At 42.5% G+C, this 18,010-nt stretch overlaps 1 protein-coding gene across 1 annotated transcript; it reads right to left on the bottom strand.

The window, feature by feature from the left end:
• Window positions 1-563: 563 nt before the first annotated feature.
• LOC119477426 (microtubule-associated protein futsch-like) lies at window positions 564-16,581 on the bottom strand. The gene is made up of 3 exons (XM_037751517.1): window positions 15,708-16,581; window positions 5,755-15,674; window positions 564-668 (listed from the first exon to the last, which is right to left on the bottom strand). The coding sequence occupies exons 1-3, from the start codon at window positions 16,555-16,557 to the stop codon at window positions 564-566; spliced, it is 10,875 nt and encodes a 3,624-aa protein (XP_037607445.1). The 5' UTR covers window positions 16,558-16,581.
• Window positions 16,582-18,010: the final 1,429 nt, after the last annotated feature.

An 18,010-nucleotide genomic window follows, 5' to 3' on the forward strand; every position in this document is an offset into this window, starting at 1 on the left:
AAATTGCAACCTGATGTGTGGTCAATCTATCAAAGTGTAACAATGCTATGGGTTTTCACACCAGCTAACCAGGTCTTTCCTATTCTCACCGCACAATACACTGAAGAGGGAATTCACCCCTCTTCTTCAGCGATGGAAACAATAAACACAAAACAATATGTCCTTGAGTTATCTAGCGGTAATCATGACCCCTTTTGTTTCTGGTTTGCATGCTAAATGACTATTAAATGCTATTAAGGAGGAATCAAAGACGATTGTGAGGAAGATATCATTCAGAGTGTGTTGTAAGCTATAAGTGCGGGGAACAATAAATCTTACAGCACCGGAAGTGTTTGTTTCCTATGGGGGGCTTTATACAACACGCAACGTGGGGATATTACTCTCTGGGCAACACTTCACAGGTTTTTGTTTGGACCACCTGTGCTGTGTGTGGGGACTGTGCTGTGCTGTAGTTCTCTGAAGGAACAACCTCACTTTACTGCGCACACACACACACACACACAGGCTGCAGGTGCATGGTGAGTGTTATTGAGTGCGTCCTGGTTACTAACTGCTGTTTCTCTTTATGCTCCCTTCTTCTGGTTTTCCATCAGCCCTTGTTTTCTTCCCAGGGCTCGGCGGATGCTTGTGTACAGCCCCTGTTGGGGTCCCCAGACATTGCATCCTGCCTGCAGAAGGGTCATAAGTGGCCCCACAGGATAACCTGAACAACGGTGGGAAAGAAAGGGAGCGTGGGTCTCCTTTACTAACGCAGTCCTGGCCAAAAGCGTACACGCTGCCAATGAGCGTTTTCAATTCCAATGTGAGTGTGCACCGCATGTGACTGAAAATATGTGCTTATGTGCGTGTGTGGGGTCAAACTGGACATTCCTTATCTAAAATACAGATCAAAATTGAATATTTACTGCACAGTAAGTGCTCAGTCAGTGTTTATCAAAGCTTTGATTTATTCACACACACACACACACACACAAATCAACACACACACTTTCCTCAATTTTGATCCTCCTCTACATCACAAGAGGCCCCTGGTTGACTTCCTGTCTGTGTGGGAACCATTTCTGTCCTCTGTCACACATGGAGTGAGAGAAGGTCTCGCTCCTGCATCTGCCTTAAAAAGACAAAGTGATTGTCAATAAACAAGGAACAATTGAACTCCCCCGTGCATTCAACGGGCACTTTTGCTGTTCCGCTGCGATGTTCATGAGTTTTGGGAGAGCTTCACTTTTCCTATTGCTTTTCCTCCGTTAGTCAGCGGACACCAAGAAGCACGCTGGTGAAACTGCTTCATTTGTGGGGTTTACTGTAATGCCAGTGCTTCCTGCATATTTAAAGGCATTTTAGTGCAAGTATGCTGATTTAAAGTTCTTGTTTGTGTTTCCTAAACCTGCAGTTGGCAGAATGTTTTTGGCATCATTGAGCAAAAATTCCATAATAACCTTTCAGCATATTGTAATTCAAATGTTCTGAGAGAAAACTAGACTTCTGCACCTCCTCATGGCTGTTTTCAGGCTTTAAAAAAATCTAGCCCGTGACAGGAGACTTTGGCCAATCACAGGTCATTTCAGAGAGAGAGCGTTCCTATTGGCTGTTCATTCAACGGAGGCAGCGGTCAATCACTCGCAAACTCTGATCAAACGGTCAAACTGATCAAATATGAATCAATATTCTGTTACTGTAATGACTATTTCTCGCTTCAAATGTTTTCAGAATCATCTTGTAGTGTACTGTTTAGCTGTAAAATGAGAACGTTTGTTCCGGCTGGTGGGTGGTGCTTGGTATTTCCTCAACTTATCTCAACATGGCTGCCGGGTCACAAACGTTCTCATTTTACAGCTAAACAGCACACTACAAGATGTTTCTGAAAATATTTGAGGTGAGAAATAGCCATTATATTAACAGTATATTGATTTATATTTGATCAGCGCTGCCTAGTTTGACCGTTTGAGAGGAGTTTGTGAGTGATTGACAGCTGCTCAGAGACGGCACGCTCCAGATCAGCTCTGATTGATTGTTTCCCTCCGGTCTGTGAAATCTTGCAGATGCCATTAGGACACCAGAGGACACTGGAGGACACAGAGGCACATGACATTTTTCAGATTACTTCTCTCATGCACTACTGTCAGGATATAGTGACCGTTTTTAATCATATTTGCTCCAATTCTACCCACTGCTGCTTTAACTGTTATATGTGCAGTAAAATGACCCATTACTATGATATTTGAAGTACCAAAAACTCAGTTTTCCCCAGTACCTGTCACACTCTTTGTTTTACAGACACATGAACAGTTGGGTCGCAGTATTGCAGTTGTGAGCAGGTCTGTGCAGCTGTTCCAGAGGCAAGTTGCTCTGAGGTAAACATGGCTGCGGGAAAGCCCCTTATTATTGTGCTCCGGATGACGTTCCTCACTCTTCCAGTGTTTACCGTGGAAATAACTCTGTGCCAGCAAGCAGGTGCTTCCTCAAAAAAAAAAAAACTCTCTGCTTTTCCAGAAGATTTGAGGATTGATTTCATCTCACCAACTCAAACATTAGTGCAGCATTATTAGTAGGCTATATGAAGGAGGTAGTATGATAAATATTTATTAGAGGAGTAGTATAATTGTATTTCATTTAGAAACTGATGTTTTTTTTTCTTACTGAGTAGCCTACTGTTTATCACATTTCCTCCTTGAGGAACAATGTCACATTACACTCACAGCAGTCCTACTTTCACATGAATGTGGTCAGCCAGCATCTTGAGTTTGCTGACATAGCTGTTTATTTATCATTATACTTTCTACTCACTAAACATCTAGAGAAAGAGACATTTAGGAGTGAAAACGATCATTTTACTTTGCTTTGTTACCTCCGCCAAGGCCGAAGGCCTAGGAAGGAAGTAATGTTTTCACTGGCGTTGGTTTGTTTGTTTGTCCGTTTGGAGGATTACTCCAAAAGTCTGCAATGGATTTGAATGACATTTTTTGGATGGGTGGTGTGTGGCACAATGAACAATCCATTCGATTTTGGTGGTGATCTAGATCATGATCCGGCTTCTGTAATTGTTTTGAATAATTCCGCTCAGCCTGCGCATTAACACCACAGGCTTTAAGACATGTGCAGTGTAACTGCGTCATGAACGCATCACCCTGCCTCTTTTCTTCTGCCTGCAGTGAGAGGGACAGAGAGAGGGCGGGGTGTGGAGGGAGGGGGGGGGGACACCTTTAGATTCTGCGTTTTTTCACATTAAACTCTGTGAAATTACAGTTGAGTTCGACCAAAGCACACTTGGTGATTGTTGGAAAGAGTAACGATGACTTTTACTTTGTTTCAGATTTGGGGCTATTTTGCTTCCATAATATGTTTTCTTTCAGACTAGTGGAAAGAAAACATCCAAAATACACATTTGGTGTTTTTTTTACAAAATAAAATTTTTTATATTATCCTAAATTCACCAAAAGATACCATTAGATAACGCCTCATTTGCATATTTAAAAATAACATTTCAGAAAACTTGTAATACAAAAAAATAACTGTATTAATGTCAGTAATCAAATGGGTGAGTTTCATGGTGATATTATTAGAATTGTTACACTATTAACCTGGGTTGGCTCCTTATCTCTTTCCTGACCAGGTGATTCTTCGATTATTGAGAGTATCTTGCTTGCTAACAGGATAACTGATAAATAAAGAGGACATTTTGGAGCTTAATTTCAGTAGAAAATAACGGTTTCCCTTCAGGCTTTGTGCCAAGCTAAGCTAAATACAACATTATCGATTTTTGTTTTACTCTTCAACACCAGTGTGACAGGAAATAAGCGTACTTCCCAAAAGTACTGTTGCATGCAGGCAGCACATGCAGTAAAAACAACTTTAAAGGGCTGCACGACATCTTCTTGTGTCCATAAGAAAGCTTGAGAAGAGTGGCCTGCCCCTCACTGTGGTGTTATGCAGTCAATCAGAGTGACACCAATTATGTATGTCACATGACCACCAGAGACTACAACTGGAAACTCTGAGAGAGGCACATCCATCAGCTGTGTCTAATGGCGCTCACAGTAGAAGGAGAGTGAATGAAGTCTCAATAGGCACTCATTCACCATACCTTTCCACACAAGCTGATTATACTTGTGTGTGGGATATATATTATGCTTTCCAGTATCTTATAGCCTCCCCCAAAAAAGTATGGACTCAGATCATACTCAATATTAATTTCATGCGCACAGAAGTATTCACACATGTATTTTACTTCTCTGTATGTGTGAAATATTATCATACGATGCGCACACCTAGCTTTGATTGATCTTGATCTGGAACATAACCTGCTTCGGAGCAGGTATACACTGATATTGTACTAACTTAGTGACTCAGTGTATAAATGCAATACATATTTTTTTCCCAAGAATGCTACATGCATAGTGACACATTTTTATGTTCCAGATAAGTGATTTGTAAAATGTAATGCTTTTTTTTCTTACAAACTTTAATTCGAAGAGGTATGAAGCTTCAGTTTGTGATGTGAAATGTCACAGTTTTGACTTTTGTTTTGAATTTGAATGGTGTCTTACAAAAGAATAACAAAAAATACTTTAAAGTACTTTTTATTTCAGAGCCAATAAATACAGCACATTCAGCAAAGGTAATAACCTCTGTACCACAGAGAATAGTGCATTTTCTTACTGATAAACACTGTTGAATGGTCTAAAATAGGAGAGCCTGTCATGATACATAAATATATGACTTTTGCTACTTTCCAGAGATGTTCCTTTTCATCTGTTATAGAAGTCAATTAAAGCTATATAGCAGCTACCCGATGGAATTGGGAAGATGCTTACACTGACGTTAATCACCATCCAGCGCTAAAATACTGCCATGAACAGTACTGCACTTGCACAATATTAAGTTAAACATTCAAAATGAATATTATTAGCATTTTCTGGCTTTCCAGAAATAGAAACTAGAAATAAATATATAATATTAATTTTAACTTTGGAACCAAAAATCATCAAATAATACTTTTGATTACATGAAATACATTCAGACTTGATTAATCCTGCAAATAAATGGTGCAAAAATGGTGTTAATACACTGCAGTAGTTTGAAGAAAAACAGTAAATGTGCATGTGAGACATTTTTCTGTCATTTATGTAACAGTCATCAATTCTATGTGTCTGAGGCTCAGAGTTCCAGTAGGTAACATGTACATATTGCATGAAGTCCCATTTAGTTTTGCATTTAAACTACCTATACACAGTATATATATATATATCTTATCTTAAGGAATATCTTATATACATTCAAGTTTTTATGATTCCTTTTTCATACAACTGCATGATCAGTAGTGCATGAGTTCAGTCTCAGCATTATTAATGCTGGAACAAAGTGCTTGTGTTTCATTAGTGCTTGTTTAACAAGAACTTTAAGTTCAAGTTAGAAATGAGAATAATCTAGATCAATCCTTTTACAGTTCTTGCTAGGTCTTGCTTGTAGCATCAATATTATCAGCTGTCTTATTATTTTTTACCTTGTTTTACCCCTGCATCTCACTCTCTATCAGTTCCCATGAGCTGTTGCAGAGTCAATTTATGATGAATTCAAAGTCTTTGACTCGAGGCTTGTAACTTCTTCCTGGATGTTAATTTCAGTCTCTGAATCTTCTCCATCAGCGTAAACGCCATCATCAGATTCTGCCTTCACTTTGATCAAAGTATCCAGTGGGATTAATGTTGTTTTCTCTTGATTATTTATCTTGCTTGGAACTACTTTTTGCTCTACGTAATCTTCCTCTGGTTTGTCTGAATCTTCGTCTGGTTCGTCGTCATCTTCCTCTGCTTCATCTTCTCCGTCAGCTGAATCTCCCAGATTTCCCCCCTCACTGGCTGCCTCAGTTTCCTCCTCCTCCTCTTTTTCGGATGCCTCGACATCTTCATCGTTATCGTGGCTTCCATTTGGGATGTTAATACGTTCACATTGTGTCACACTTTGTTGATCTTCATCTTCCACTACTTTGTTATCTTCGTTGTCATCGGGCCCCTCTGTTTCATCGTTTCTCTCGGTAATAGCATCGGTCATGTCACTTTCTTCTTCTCCTGTAAGTTGCTCTGCGTTACCTTCTGCAGATTCATCTCCTGTGTTATCGATGGATTCTTCCCCTCCTTTTCCAACCTCCTCTCCTGCAGATGCACCATCTGCTCCACATTCGTCCCCACCGTCACATTCAGTAACCTCATTCCCTGTCATTTCAGGCTCTTTCGATTCTTCTTCTGCTGTTTCGCCTTCTTCAGTCTCTTCTCCTGTTGCTGCAGCCTCTGTGCAATCTTCACCCGTTGCTCCAGATTCCCTCACACTTTCATTATCAGCAGATTCCTCTCCCTCATCATCAGCCTTTTCTGATTCCTCTCCAGTTGTTTCACCTTCTTCTACTTCCCCATTGTGAGGTTTGTTATCATCTTCTTCCTCACCTTTTTCTTCTTCTTGAGCCAATTCTTCAGCGGCACTGCTTTCTGCTATTTTTTCAGATGGTTCTGTGTCACGGAGCTCTTCAACCGATGCCACTTCAACATGTTCTGACTCACTTAAAGTCTCGTTGTCATCTGTAGCCACTTGATCCTCTTTTGCATCTTCATCTTCTCCTGCACTTTCATCCGCTGTCTCGTTCTCAGGCTTGGTTTCTGAATGCTCTTCTCCTGCGGTCTCGTTTGCATCTGTCGTTGCGTTGTTTGTTGATTCATCTGCATCCGTGGCTGTTTCATCGCTCTCTTCCTTTGATTCATTCTCAGTCACAGCTTTGGAGCTTTCTTCTATTGCAGATTCAGGTTCAGCCTCTTCATTTGATTCATTATCAGCGTCACTGATTTCCTCTTCACCTGAATTTTCTTTGTCTGTGGCTACCTCAACAGTCTCCTCCTTGGCATCATCCTCATCTGTTGTAACAGCCTCTTTTTCCATAGCAACCGCATCTTCAGATGTTGCTGCTTTGGATGCTTCTTTTGGCAGTTCGTCAGCTTTGGTTGTGTTATCATTCTCCTCTGTGGTTTCATCATTATTTGTGGTGGCATCCGCTCCTTCTGCAGAATCATCTCCAGCAGCAGCTTCTTCCACATCTTCAATTGTCCCTGCTTCCACAGCCTCCTCTTCGTCACATTCATTTTCACTTGTGGCGGCCACATCTTCTGCTGCATTCTCCTCTTCACCAGCTTCTTCCTTCAGTTCATCCTCACTGGTGACAGCGACCTCTTTTTCTTCGGCAATCTCATCTTCACTTGTTGCTTTGTCAGCTGTTTCCTTCTCATCTGACTCCGACTCATCTGCACTGGTGGCTTCCACAGCTGCATCCTGGTCAGATTCATGTTCGGTTGTAGCTTCAACATCAGCCTGCTCTGCTGCGCTGTTATTTTCAGCTTCACTTGTGACATCAATATCTTTTTCCACAGCGCTTTCATCTTCAGCTGTCGCTGCTCCATCATCGTCTGCAGTTTCATCTTCATCGTTCGTGGCAGCCTCATCCTCGTCAGATTCATCTTCAGTCGCGGCTGCCACATTGGAGTCTTCTGCAGTATTTTCTTCTGCAAGGTTTTCCTTTGGGTCTTCTTCCACAGCTTCCTCGTTGTCAGATTCATTTTCAGTTGTGGCTGCCTCTTCTGCTTCGATTTCATCTTCAGCAGTCTGTTCCTTTGATTCATCTTCATTTATGACATCCATCTCTTTTTCTGTCGCAGTCTCTTCAGCTGTTGCTGCTTCAGCTGGTTCCTCTGACAATTCATCACCTGAGACATCATTCTCCTCTGCAGCTCCATCATCATTGTTGGTGGCATCTTCTTCTATATCATCATCACTGGTGGCAGCAGTCTCTGCTTCATCATCAACCATCCCTGCGTCCACAGCCTCCTGTTCAGTGGTGGCCTCTTCGGCTGCAATTTCATCTTCAGCAATCTCTTCTTTTGACTCATCTTCATTTGTGATCTCTTTTTCTACAACCATCTCATCTTCAGTTTCAACTTCTTCAGCTGGTTCTTTAGACGATTCATCTGCTGTGGCCGTGGCGTTGTTCTCATCTGCAGACTCATCGGCAGTGGTGGCCAGAATATCTTCTTCCACAGCTTCTTCGTTGTCAGATTCATTGTCAGCTGTGGCAGTCTCTTGTGCTGCAATTTCATCTTCATCAGGCTCTTCCTTTGATTCATCTTCACTCGTGATTTCTTTTTCATCTTCAGTTTCTGCTTCTTCAGCTGGTTCTTTTGACGATTCGTCAGCTGTGGCTGTGTCATTCTCATCAGCACTCATGGCAGCAATCTCCTCCTCATCATCAACTGTCCCTTCTTCCACAGCCTCATCCTTTTCAGATTCATGTTCACTTTTGGCAGCAATCTCCTCCTCATCATCAACTGTCCCTTCTTCCACAGCCTCATCTTTGTCAGATTCATGTTCACTTGTGGCTGCCATTGTGGTCTCTTCTGCATTTTCATCTTCAGCTTCAGCAGTAGCTTCAGCAGCCTCTTCCTTAAGCTCCTTTTCTACAGCAAGCTCATCGTCAGTCATTGCTTCTTCAGCTGGTTCCTTTGACAATTCCTCACCTGTGGCATTGTTCTCATCTGCAGTTTCATCTTCATTTGTGGTGGCAACTACACTCTCTGCAGAACCATCATCGCTGGTGGCAGCAGCCTCTTCCACGCCTTCAACTGCCTCTGCTACCACAGCCTCCTCAGATTCATGTTCACTTGTGGCAGCAATTTCCTCATCATCGACAGTCCCTTCTTCCACAGCCTCATGCTTTTCAGATTCATGTTCACGTGTTGCTGCCATTGTGGTCTCTTCTGCATTTTCATCTTCATCTTCAGCAGTAGCTTCAGCAGCCTCTTCCTCAAGCTCCTTTTCTACAGCAAGCTCATCTTCAGTCTCTGTTTTTTCAATTTCTTCGGACGATTCATCAGCTGTGGCTGTGTCATTGTTCTCATCTGCAGTGGTGGCCAGAATGTCTTCTTCCACAGCTTCGTCATTGTCAGATTCATGTTCACTTGCGGCTGCCATAGTGGTCTCTTCTGCATTTTCATCTTCAGCAGTGGCAGCTTCAGCAGCCTCTTCCTTAAGTTCGTCCTCACTTGTAACAGAAATCTCCTTTTCTACAACAAGCTCATCTTCAGTTGTTGCTTCTTCAGCTGGTTCCCTTGAAAATTCATCAGCTCTGTCATCGTTCTCATCTGCACTTATGGAAGCAGGCTCTTCTTCATCATTAATCATGTCCTCTTCCACAGCCGCCTCTTTATCAGATTCATGTTCACTTGTGGATGTCACATCAACCTCTTCTTCTGCATTTTCACCTTCTGCTGTGGCGGCTTCAGCAGCCTCTTCCTTCAGTTCATCTTCACTGGCGGCAGAAATCTCTTCTTCATTATCAGCTGTCCCAGCTTCTTCTTCTTCATCTGATTCATGCTCAGTAAAGGCTTCCACAGCAGTGTCTTCTGCTGCAATTTCATCTTCAGCAATCTCATCCTTTGATTCATCTTCACTGGCGGCAGAAATCTCTTCTTCATTATCAGCTGTCCCAGCTTCTTCTTCTTCATCTGATTCATGCTCAGTAAAGGCTTCCACAGCAGTCTCTTCTGCTGCAATATCATCCTTTGATTCATCTTCACTGGCGGCAGAAATCTCTTCTTCATTATCAGCCGTCCCAGCTTCCACAGCTTCTTCTGTGTCCGATTCATGCTCAGTTAAGGCTGTCACAGAAGCCTCTTGTGCTGCAATTTCATCTTCAGCAGTCTCTTCCTTTGATTCATCTTCACTTGTGATCTCTTTTTCTACAGACATCTCATCTTCACTTGTTGCTTCTTCAGCTGGTTCTTTTGACAAATCATCAGCTGTGCCATCGTTCTCCTCTGCAGACTCCTCTGCACTCGTGGCAGCAATTTCCTCCTCTTCATCGATAGTCCCTTCTTCCACAGCCTCATCTTTGTCAGATTCATGTTCACTCGTGGCTGCCATAGTGGTCTCTTCTGCATTTTCATCTTCAGCCGCCTCTTCCTTAAGTTCATCCTCACTTGTAACAGCAATGTCTTTGTCTACTGCAATCTCATCTTCAGTTGGTGCGTCTTCAGCTTGTTCTTTTGACGATACCTCAGCTGTGCCATCGTTCTCTTCTGCAGACTCCTCTGCACTCATGGCAGGAACTTCTTCATCATTATCAACCATCTCTGCTTCCACAGCCTCATCTTTGTCACACTCCTCTTCAGTTGTGGCTGCCACATCATCCTCTTCTCCTGCATTTTCATCTTCAGTGACCTCTTCCTTCGACTCCTCCACAGCAATCTCACTTTCTACATCCAACTCATCTTCAGTTTCTGCTTCGTCGGCTGGTTCCTTTGACGATTCGTTCTTATCTGCCTTCACCAGCTGCTGTGTGCCCGCTTTCTCTACCGGGGATTCATCTTCAACCGTGCCTATGTCCGCAATCTCATGTTCTGCCCTTTCATCTTCGGTTTCACTTATTTCCTCATTATCATCTACAGAAAAGACTTTTTCTGTTTCTTCAGCAACATCTTCTGCTTCATTGTTTTCAGACTCATCTTCTTGACACACGTCATCTGCTGCAACTGCAAAGTCATCTTCACTATCACGGTGTACTTCGTCCCCTTCCATTTCTCTCACAGCGTTGTCAATAACTTTTTCTACAAGTGTTTCTGCTGCTTTTGTTTCCGAATCATTTTCAGTGTGAGATGTACAAGTGATTGCCGGTATATTGCCAGGATCACCACTCTTCATCATCAGAATCCTCTTCAGGTCAAACTCCATGAAAATGGGTGCAGCGTTCCTGACTTCTGCAGGAAGTGGCGGCCTAGACGTAATTTTATTCGTAATGCACGTTTCACATGGACAGTAGTCATCGTCGTTTTCACTGCGCTGGTCACTGTAAGACGTGCCTGTTGCTGAATCGTCGCTTTTTTCTGCTTGGGTATCAATCGATTGTTTGAGCATAATCTTCAGCCTCCGTCTTCTCTCTTCCTTTTTTGTGGTTGAAGTGCGGGACTTCGCTTCTTTAGGAGGTCTCGGTAGGCCTTGAATTTTCCTCAGTTCCCTGTTTATACTTGCTTGGATTCTTTTGTGCACTTCAGCTTTGAGTTCACTTATCATCACGTCCAGCTGCTCGTTATTATCCAAGTTCCACCTGTCTTTGAACTCTCTCATTGCGTCGATATAATGCGTCATGAACTGCTTTTCTATTTTAGTTAATAAGGTTAAGACCCAAACAGGATCGGGATTTTGAGAAATCCTGTCATTTCCTGAGCTCTCGTTTGAGGAGGGCGGCGAATCAGATAGTTCTCTCGGACTATCGTCGCTTCTGGTTGTTTCATCTGTTGCCGGATCCTCTTCCTTTTGTTTTTCCTCCTCTACATCTCTCCCAGATGTGCACTCTGCTTCTGCTTCATCTTCACAGACTTCTTGTACTTTCCTTAATGTATCTGCACTCCTATGTGGTTGAGACGCGTTACCATTCACGCCATCGCTACTGTTCCCGGAGCCCGTGGAGCCACTGTTGACATCCACGCCAGAGGACGACGTGTGATTGAATTCACCGTCCACAGAATGGTGATCACACGTCTTTAACACATGCTCATTTTCTGGAGGATCACGAAGCCAAAGAGATTGGAGAATATTCATCAGCTCTCGGTATCTTTCATCCTTTTCGTTTGCATTTTCAGGATTATGGTCTATTAACTGCAGCTTCACGAGGCAATCCAGGAGACCGCTGGCTGAAGTGCTTAGTTTACGGCCATACACAGGAGACATTTCTGGTAAACTGTTGCATCTGTCGAGCTTTGGACTTAAAAGTACTTTCATCACCTGTACGGAGGAGTTAAATATCTTTGAGGTATCATCTCTCTGAGTGTTATCTGCATTTGGTGCCTCTTTGCTGGTTTGGCAGTCATCATTAGGGACACTATTCATCACAACTCCTTCATTTGAGTCTTTTTTAGTCTCCGCTGCAGAGTCATTTTCATTATCCTCCTTTCTGTTCATTTTCTCTCCATTTTTTTGTCCATCACAGTTGTCATTAAATTCCTCCATGTCGTACACACACGCACCACTGTCTGCTGGTATTGAATTCAGCCATTCATTCACAACCTCAGTAGAGGATGTATTTGGAAGGTTGGACGGGACCAGCTCAAAATCATCAGCGTTTGTGTTCTTGTGTTTCCATTTGCTGCTTTTGTCACTTTTGTTATCTTTGACGCCCCCAATGTCTGCAGCGTCCAGCGGACCATTTGTTATCCTCACATTGGATTTTGATTCTTTAGGGGCTGGAATCTCTCCCATTTCATTGACTGAACTGGAAAGAGCTTGTGACAAATCGCTTTCAGTCGACTCTGCGTGACCAATCACATGACGTTTATTTCCTTTTGGTTGCTGTGCACTCTGACGGGTTTCTGACACAGCAGATTTTGCAACAGACTTTGGTTTGGCTGTAACATCTGCATTGTCCTGTTTTGCGTCTTGCCTGCTCGACTTGCTCATCTTAGAGTTACAGCTCCTCTTATCGACTGTATCTTGTTTCTCTTCCTCGTGCAAACTTGACGTGGGCTTACTCTCTTCTTCAGGATTCACAACTTCCCCTGCAGTTATTGGCGAAACACTGGTCTCCTCCACAGCAGGAACATGAAAGGACACCTCTTTATTTCCCACACATTCATCAGCTACTTTGGATTTTCGAGATTTCACTGAGAGACTTGACTTGACAGATAAAGAACTTTTTGGCCGCACTTCACTTTTCTTTTCTTTAAGCTCCGATGTTGTTGACTTATTTGAACGTGCTGAAACCTTAGACTTTGACGACATGGCTGTAGGCGCTCTGTCTTCACTTTCCTCAATTGTCACAGCAGGGATTGCAGATCGATTGGATCTCACAGACACGGGGCTATGAGTTCTCTCTTCCTTTTCGTGATTATTTTCATCAGCAGGGACATTAGATACTTTTGATTTCTTTGACATATTTGACTTTGCAGACATGGCACTCGGAGCCCTCTTAGATTTCTCTTCATTTCCTTCACAGGGAGTGTCCGACCTTTCTATAGTAGGAATTTCAGAAGCTATTAATTTGTTTGATTTTGCCGATATAGCTGACATTGCACTACGTGCTCTTACATCGATTTCTTCATCATGTGCAGTCATTTCACTGTGGGTCATTTCAGATACGTTGGACTTCATGGTTTTTGTAGAAACATTTGACTTCATAGACAAAACACTTGGAGTCCTCTCTGTTTGATCTACCTCTTCTGTCTGTTCCGAAACGTTTGATTTCCTCGACCTCAGAGACAGGTCTGACCTTAAGGATTTAATTGACATGACACTTGGAGTTCTCTCTTCAGCTTCATTTCCACCTTCTTCTTCGCCGTTTCCATTTTGGGGGCAGTGAGAAGCTTTCGATTTTGTAGATATCGATGTTACATTTGACTTCATTGATTTGGCAGACATCGAGCTGTTTTCATCATCAGCACTGCCATCTTCCGCAGCTTTTGATTTCTTCGACACCGCTAAAGCATTCGACTTTCTTGATTTTGCTGATTTGACGGAGGTACTGCTTGGCGCTCGCTCCGTAGCCACCTCATGATTCTCTTCCCCTTGAGCATTAGAGGCTTTTGATTTTGCAGAAATATGTGACTGTGTTGATTTGGCAGATCTGGCTGATTTAGTTGACAGGGTGCTCATTGGTCTTTCCTCGTCATTTGATGTGTTTTCTTCTGAAGGGACTTTTGACGTTCTTGATTTTGCAGACGTGGCTGACCGTGTGGATTTGGCTGACATTGCACTGTGTGCTCTCTCTTGAGCTTCCTCTTCATCATCTCCTTCATCAGCAGTTTTGACAGAACAAACTTCAGAAGCTTTTGATTTTGCAGATTTTGCTGAAGCTTGTGACTTTGCTGATTTCACTGACAGGGCATTAGGAGACTTCATAGATCTTTCAGAAACATGAGACTGAACTGATCTGACTGAATTGCAGCTTGCTGCTCTTCCTTCAGTTTGCTCTGTCTCTTCATCGGGGCTCTCAGAGCTTTCTTCAGCTGGAGCATCACAACATTTTGATCTGGTAGAGATGTTGGACTTGACCGACTGAGCTGACATTGAGCTCACTCTCCCTTCAGTCTCTGCATCGGCGATTTCAGTGCTGTGTTCAGAAGCTTTTGATTTCTTAGATATTGCAGAAACATTTGACTTTGTTGATTTGATTGACATCTTACTTGAAGCTCTTTCCACAGCATTTTCTTCAGCTGGGGCAGACAAGACTTCAGACTTGTTTGATTTTGCAGAAATAGTTGACTTTGCAGACATCACACTCTCTGCTCTGTCTGGAGTTTCTTCCTCATCATTGCTCCCCTCAGGAGGAACTTTAGAAGCATTTGATTTCATGGAAGCTGTAGAAGCATGTGACTTAGGTCTGGCGATGCTTTCTTCATCTGGAACATCAGCCGAACGTTTTGATCTTTCAGAAACACTTGACCTGACTGAATGGACCGAACTTACTGATCTGCTTTCGTCAAGCTCCTCTTCATCTGCCTTTTCAGGAGAATCAGCAACGTGATCAGGAGGAATGTCAGAGACTTTCGATTTCTTAGATACTGCAGAAACATTTGACTTTGCTGATTTTGCTGATCTGACTGATATACTGGTTGGAGCTCTCTCTGCATGTTCATCATGATCAGATATATTTTCCTCAGCTGGATCATCCGGTCCTTTTGACTTAGTAGACATCACAGAAATAGTTGACTTTGCAGTTTTGGCTGACATGACACTCTGTGCTCTCTCTTGAGCTTCCTCTTCATTATCTCCTTCATCAGGAGTGCCAGTAGTTTTGACAGACTGAACTTCAGAAGTTTTTGATTTGGCAGATTTTGTAGAAGCATGCGACTTTGCTGATTTAGCTGACAAAGCACTCGGTGATCTCTCTGCAGACTTTATAGATATTTCAGAAACGTGTGACTGGATTGATTTGGCTGACATGCTGCTCGCTGCTCTTTCTTCAGTTTGCTCCTTGTCATTTTCTTCATCAGGGCTCTCAGAGCTTTCTTCAGCTGGAATATAAGCAGAGCATTTTGACTTATTTGATCTTGTAGACATATCTGATTTATCTGACTGGACAGACATTGAGCTCATTGCCCTCCCTTCACTCTCCTCCTCAGGATTGTCAACACCATTTTCCAAGGGAACTTCAGAAACTTTCGATCTTCGAGATGATGTAGAAACATTTGATTTAGCTGATTTTCCCGATCTGACTGATGCAATACTTGTTGCTCTCTCTGCAGATTTGATAGATATTTCAGAAACGTGTGACTGGACTGATTTGGCTGACATTCTGCTTGCTGCTCTTTCTTCAGTTTGCTCTTCTTCAGTTGGAACATGAGCAGAACATTTTGACTTATTTGATCTTGCAGAAATGCTTGATTTAACTGACTGCACGGAAATGTTTGACCGTGCTGATTTCACTGACAGAGCACTAGGTCCTCTCTCTTCCTCACATTCAGTAACAGTTTCTCCATCTGAACCGTCGCAGCATTTTGACTTACTTGATCTTGCTGAAATGTTAGACTTGCTGGATTTTTCTGACATGCAGCTCGGTGATCTCTCTGCAGACTTTATAGATATTTCAGAAACGTGTGACTGGACTGATTTGGCTGACATGCTGCTCGCTGCTCTTTCCTCAGTTTGCTCTTTGTCATTTTCTTCATCGGGGCTCTCGGAGCTTTCTTCTGCTGGAACATGAGCAGAACATTTTGACTTATTTGATCTTGCAGAAATACTTGATTTAACTGACTGGACAGACATTGAGCTCATTGCCCTCCCTTCACTCTCCCCTTCAACAACTGTTTCCTCAGGATTGTCAACACCGTCTTCCAGGGGAACTTCAGAAACTTTCGATCTTCTAGATGTTGCAGAAACATTTGACTTTGCTAATTTTGCTGATCTGACTGATATACTGCTTGGAGCTCTCTCTGCGTGTTCCTCATGATCAGATATATTTTCCTCAGCTGGATCATCCAGTCCTTTTGACTTAGTAGACATTACAGAAATAGTTGACTTTGCAGTTTTGGCTGACATGGCACTCTGCGCTCTCTCTGGAGCTTCCTCTTCATCATCATCTCCTTCATCAGGAGTGCCAGTAGTTTTGGCAGACTGAACTTCAGAAGCTTTTGAATTCTTAGATAATGCTGAAACATTTGACTTTGCTGATTTAGTTGACAAACCACTCGGGGCTCTTTCTGCAGACTTTATAGATATTTCAGAAACGTGTGACTGGACTGATTTGGCTGACATGCTGCTCGCTGCTCTTTCTTCAGTTTGCTCTTCTTCAGCTGAAACATGAGCAGAACATTTTGACTTATTTGATCTTGCAGAAATGCTTGATTTAACTGAGTGGACAGACATTGAGCTCACTGATCTCCCTTCAGTCTCTTCTTCCGAAGCGTCATCACAGTTTTCAGAAGGAATTGCAGAACCTCTTGATTTCTTAGACATCGCTGAAGCATTTGACTTTGCAGATTTAGCAGATCTAGTTGACATGTTGCTTGGAGCTCTTTCTCCGCGTTCTGACATATTAGATTTGACAGAAATGTTTGACCGTGCTGATTTCACTGACAGTGCACTAGGTCCTCTCTCTTCCTCACATTCAGTAACAGTTTCTCCATCTGAACCGTCGCAACATTTTGACTTATTTGATCTTGCAGAAATACTTGATTTAACTGACTGAACAGACATTGAGCTCATTGCCCTCCCTTCACTCTCCCCTTCAACAACTCTTTCCTCAGGATTGTCAACACCGTCTTCCAGGGGAACTTCAGAAACTTTCGATCTTCTAGATGTTGCAGAAACATTTGACTTTGCTGATTTTGCTGATATACTGCTAGGAGCTCTCTCTGCATGTTCCTCATGATCAGATATATTTTCTTCAGCTGGATCATCCGGTCCCTTTGACTTAGTAGACATTACAGAAATAGTTGACTTTGCAGTTTTGGCTGACATGGCACTCTGTGCTCTCTCTTGAACTTCCTCTTCATCATCTCCTTCATCAGGAGTGTCAGTAGTTTTGCTAGGCTTAACTTCAGAAACTTTGGATTTCTTAGATACTGCTGAAACATTTGACTTTGCTGATTTTGCTGACAAAGCACTTGGAGCTCTCTCTGCAGACTTTATAGATATTTCAGAAAAGTGTGACTGGATTGATTTGGACGACATGCTGCTTACTGATCTTTCTTCAGTTTGCTCTTCGTCATTTTCGTCATCAGAGGACTCTGGTGGAACATAAGCAGAACATTTCGACCTATTTGATCTTGTAGAAATACTTGATTCAACTGAATGGTCAGATATTGAGCTCATTGCCCTCCCTTCACTCTCCCCTTCAACAAATCTTTCCTCAGGATTGTCAACACTGTCTTCCAAGGGAACTTCAGAAACTTTTGATCTTCTAGATGTCGCAGACACATTTGACTGTGCAGTTTTGGCTGACAAAGCACTCAGTGATCTGTCTGCAGATTTTATAGATATTTCAGAAACATGTGACTGGACTGATTTGGCTGACATGCTGCTCGCTGCTCTTTCTTCAGTTTGCTCTTCTTCAGTTGGAACATGAGCAGAACATTTTGACTTATTTGATCTTGCAGAAATGCTTGATTTAACTGACTGAACAGACATTGGGCTCACTGATCTCCCTTCAGTCTCCTCTTCAATATCAATTTCTTCAGAAGCGTCATCACAATTCTGAAGGAATTCAGAAGGAATTGCAGAACCTTTTGATTTCTTAGACATCGCTGAAGCATTTGACTTTGCAGATTTAGCAGATGTAGTTGACATGTTGCTTGGAGCTCTTTCTCCGCGTTCTGTCATATTAGATTTGGCAGAAATATTTGACCGTGCTGATTTCACTGACAGTGCACTAGGTCCTCTCTCTTCCTCACATTCAGTAACAGTTTCTCCATCTGAACCATCGCAGCATTTTGACTTACTTGATCTTGCTGAAATGTTAGACTTGCTGGATTTTTCTGACATGCAG

The sequence above is a fragment of the Sebastes umbrosus genome, chromosome 18, assembly GCF_015220745.1.
Source record: "Sebastes umbrosus isolate fSebUmb1 chromosome 18, fSebUmb1.pri, whole genome shotgun sequence".
Taxonomy (NCBI): Eukaryota; Metazoa; Chordata; class Actinopteri; order Perciformes; family Sebastidae; genus Sebastes; species Sebastes umbrosus.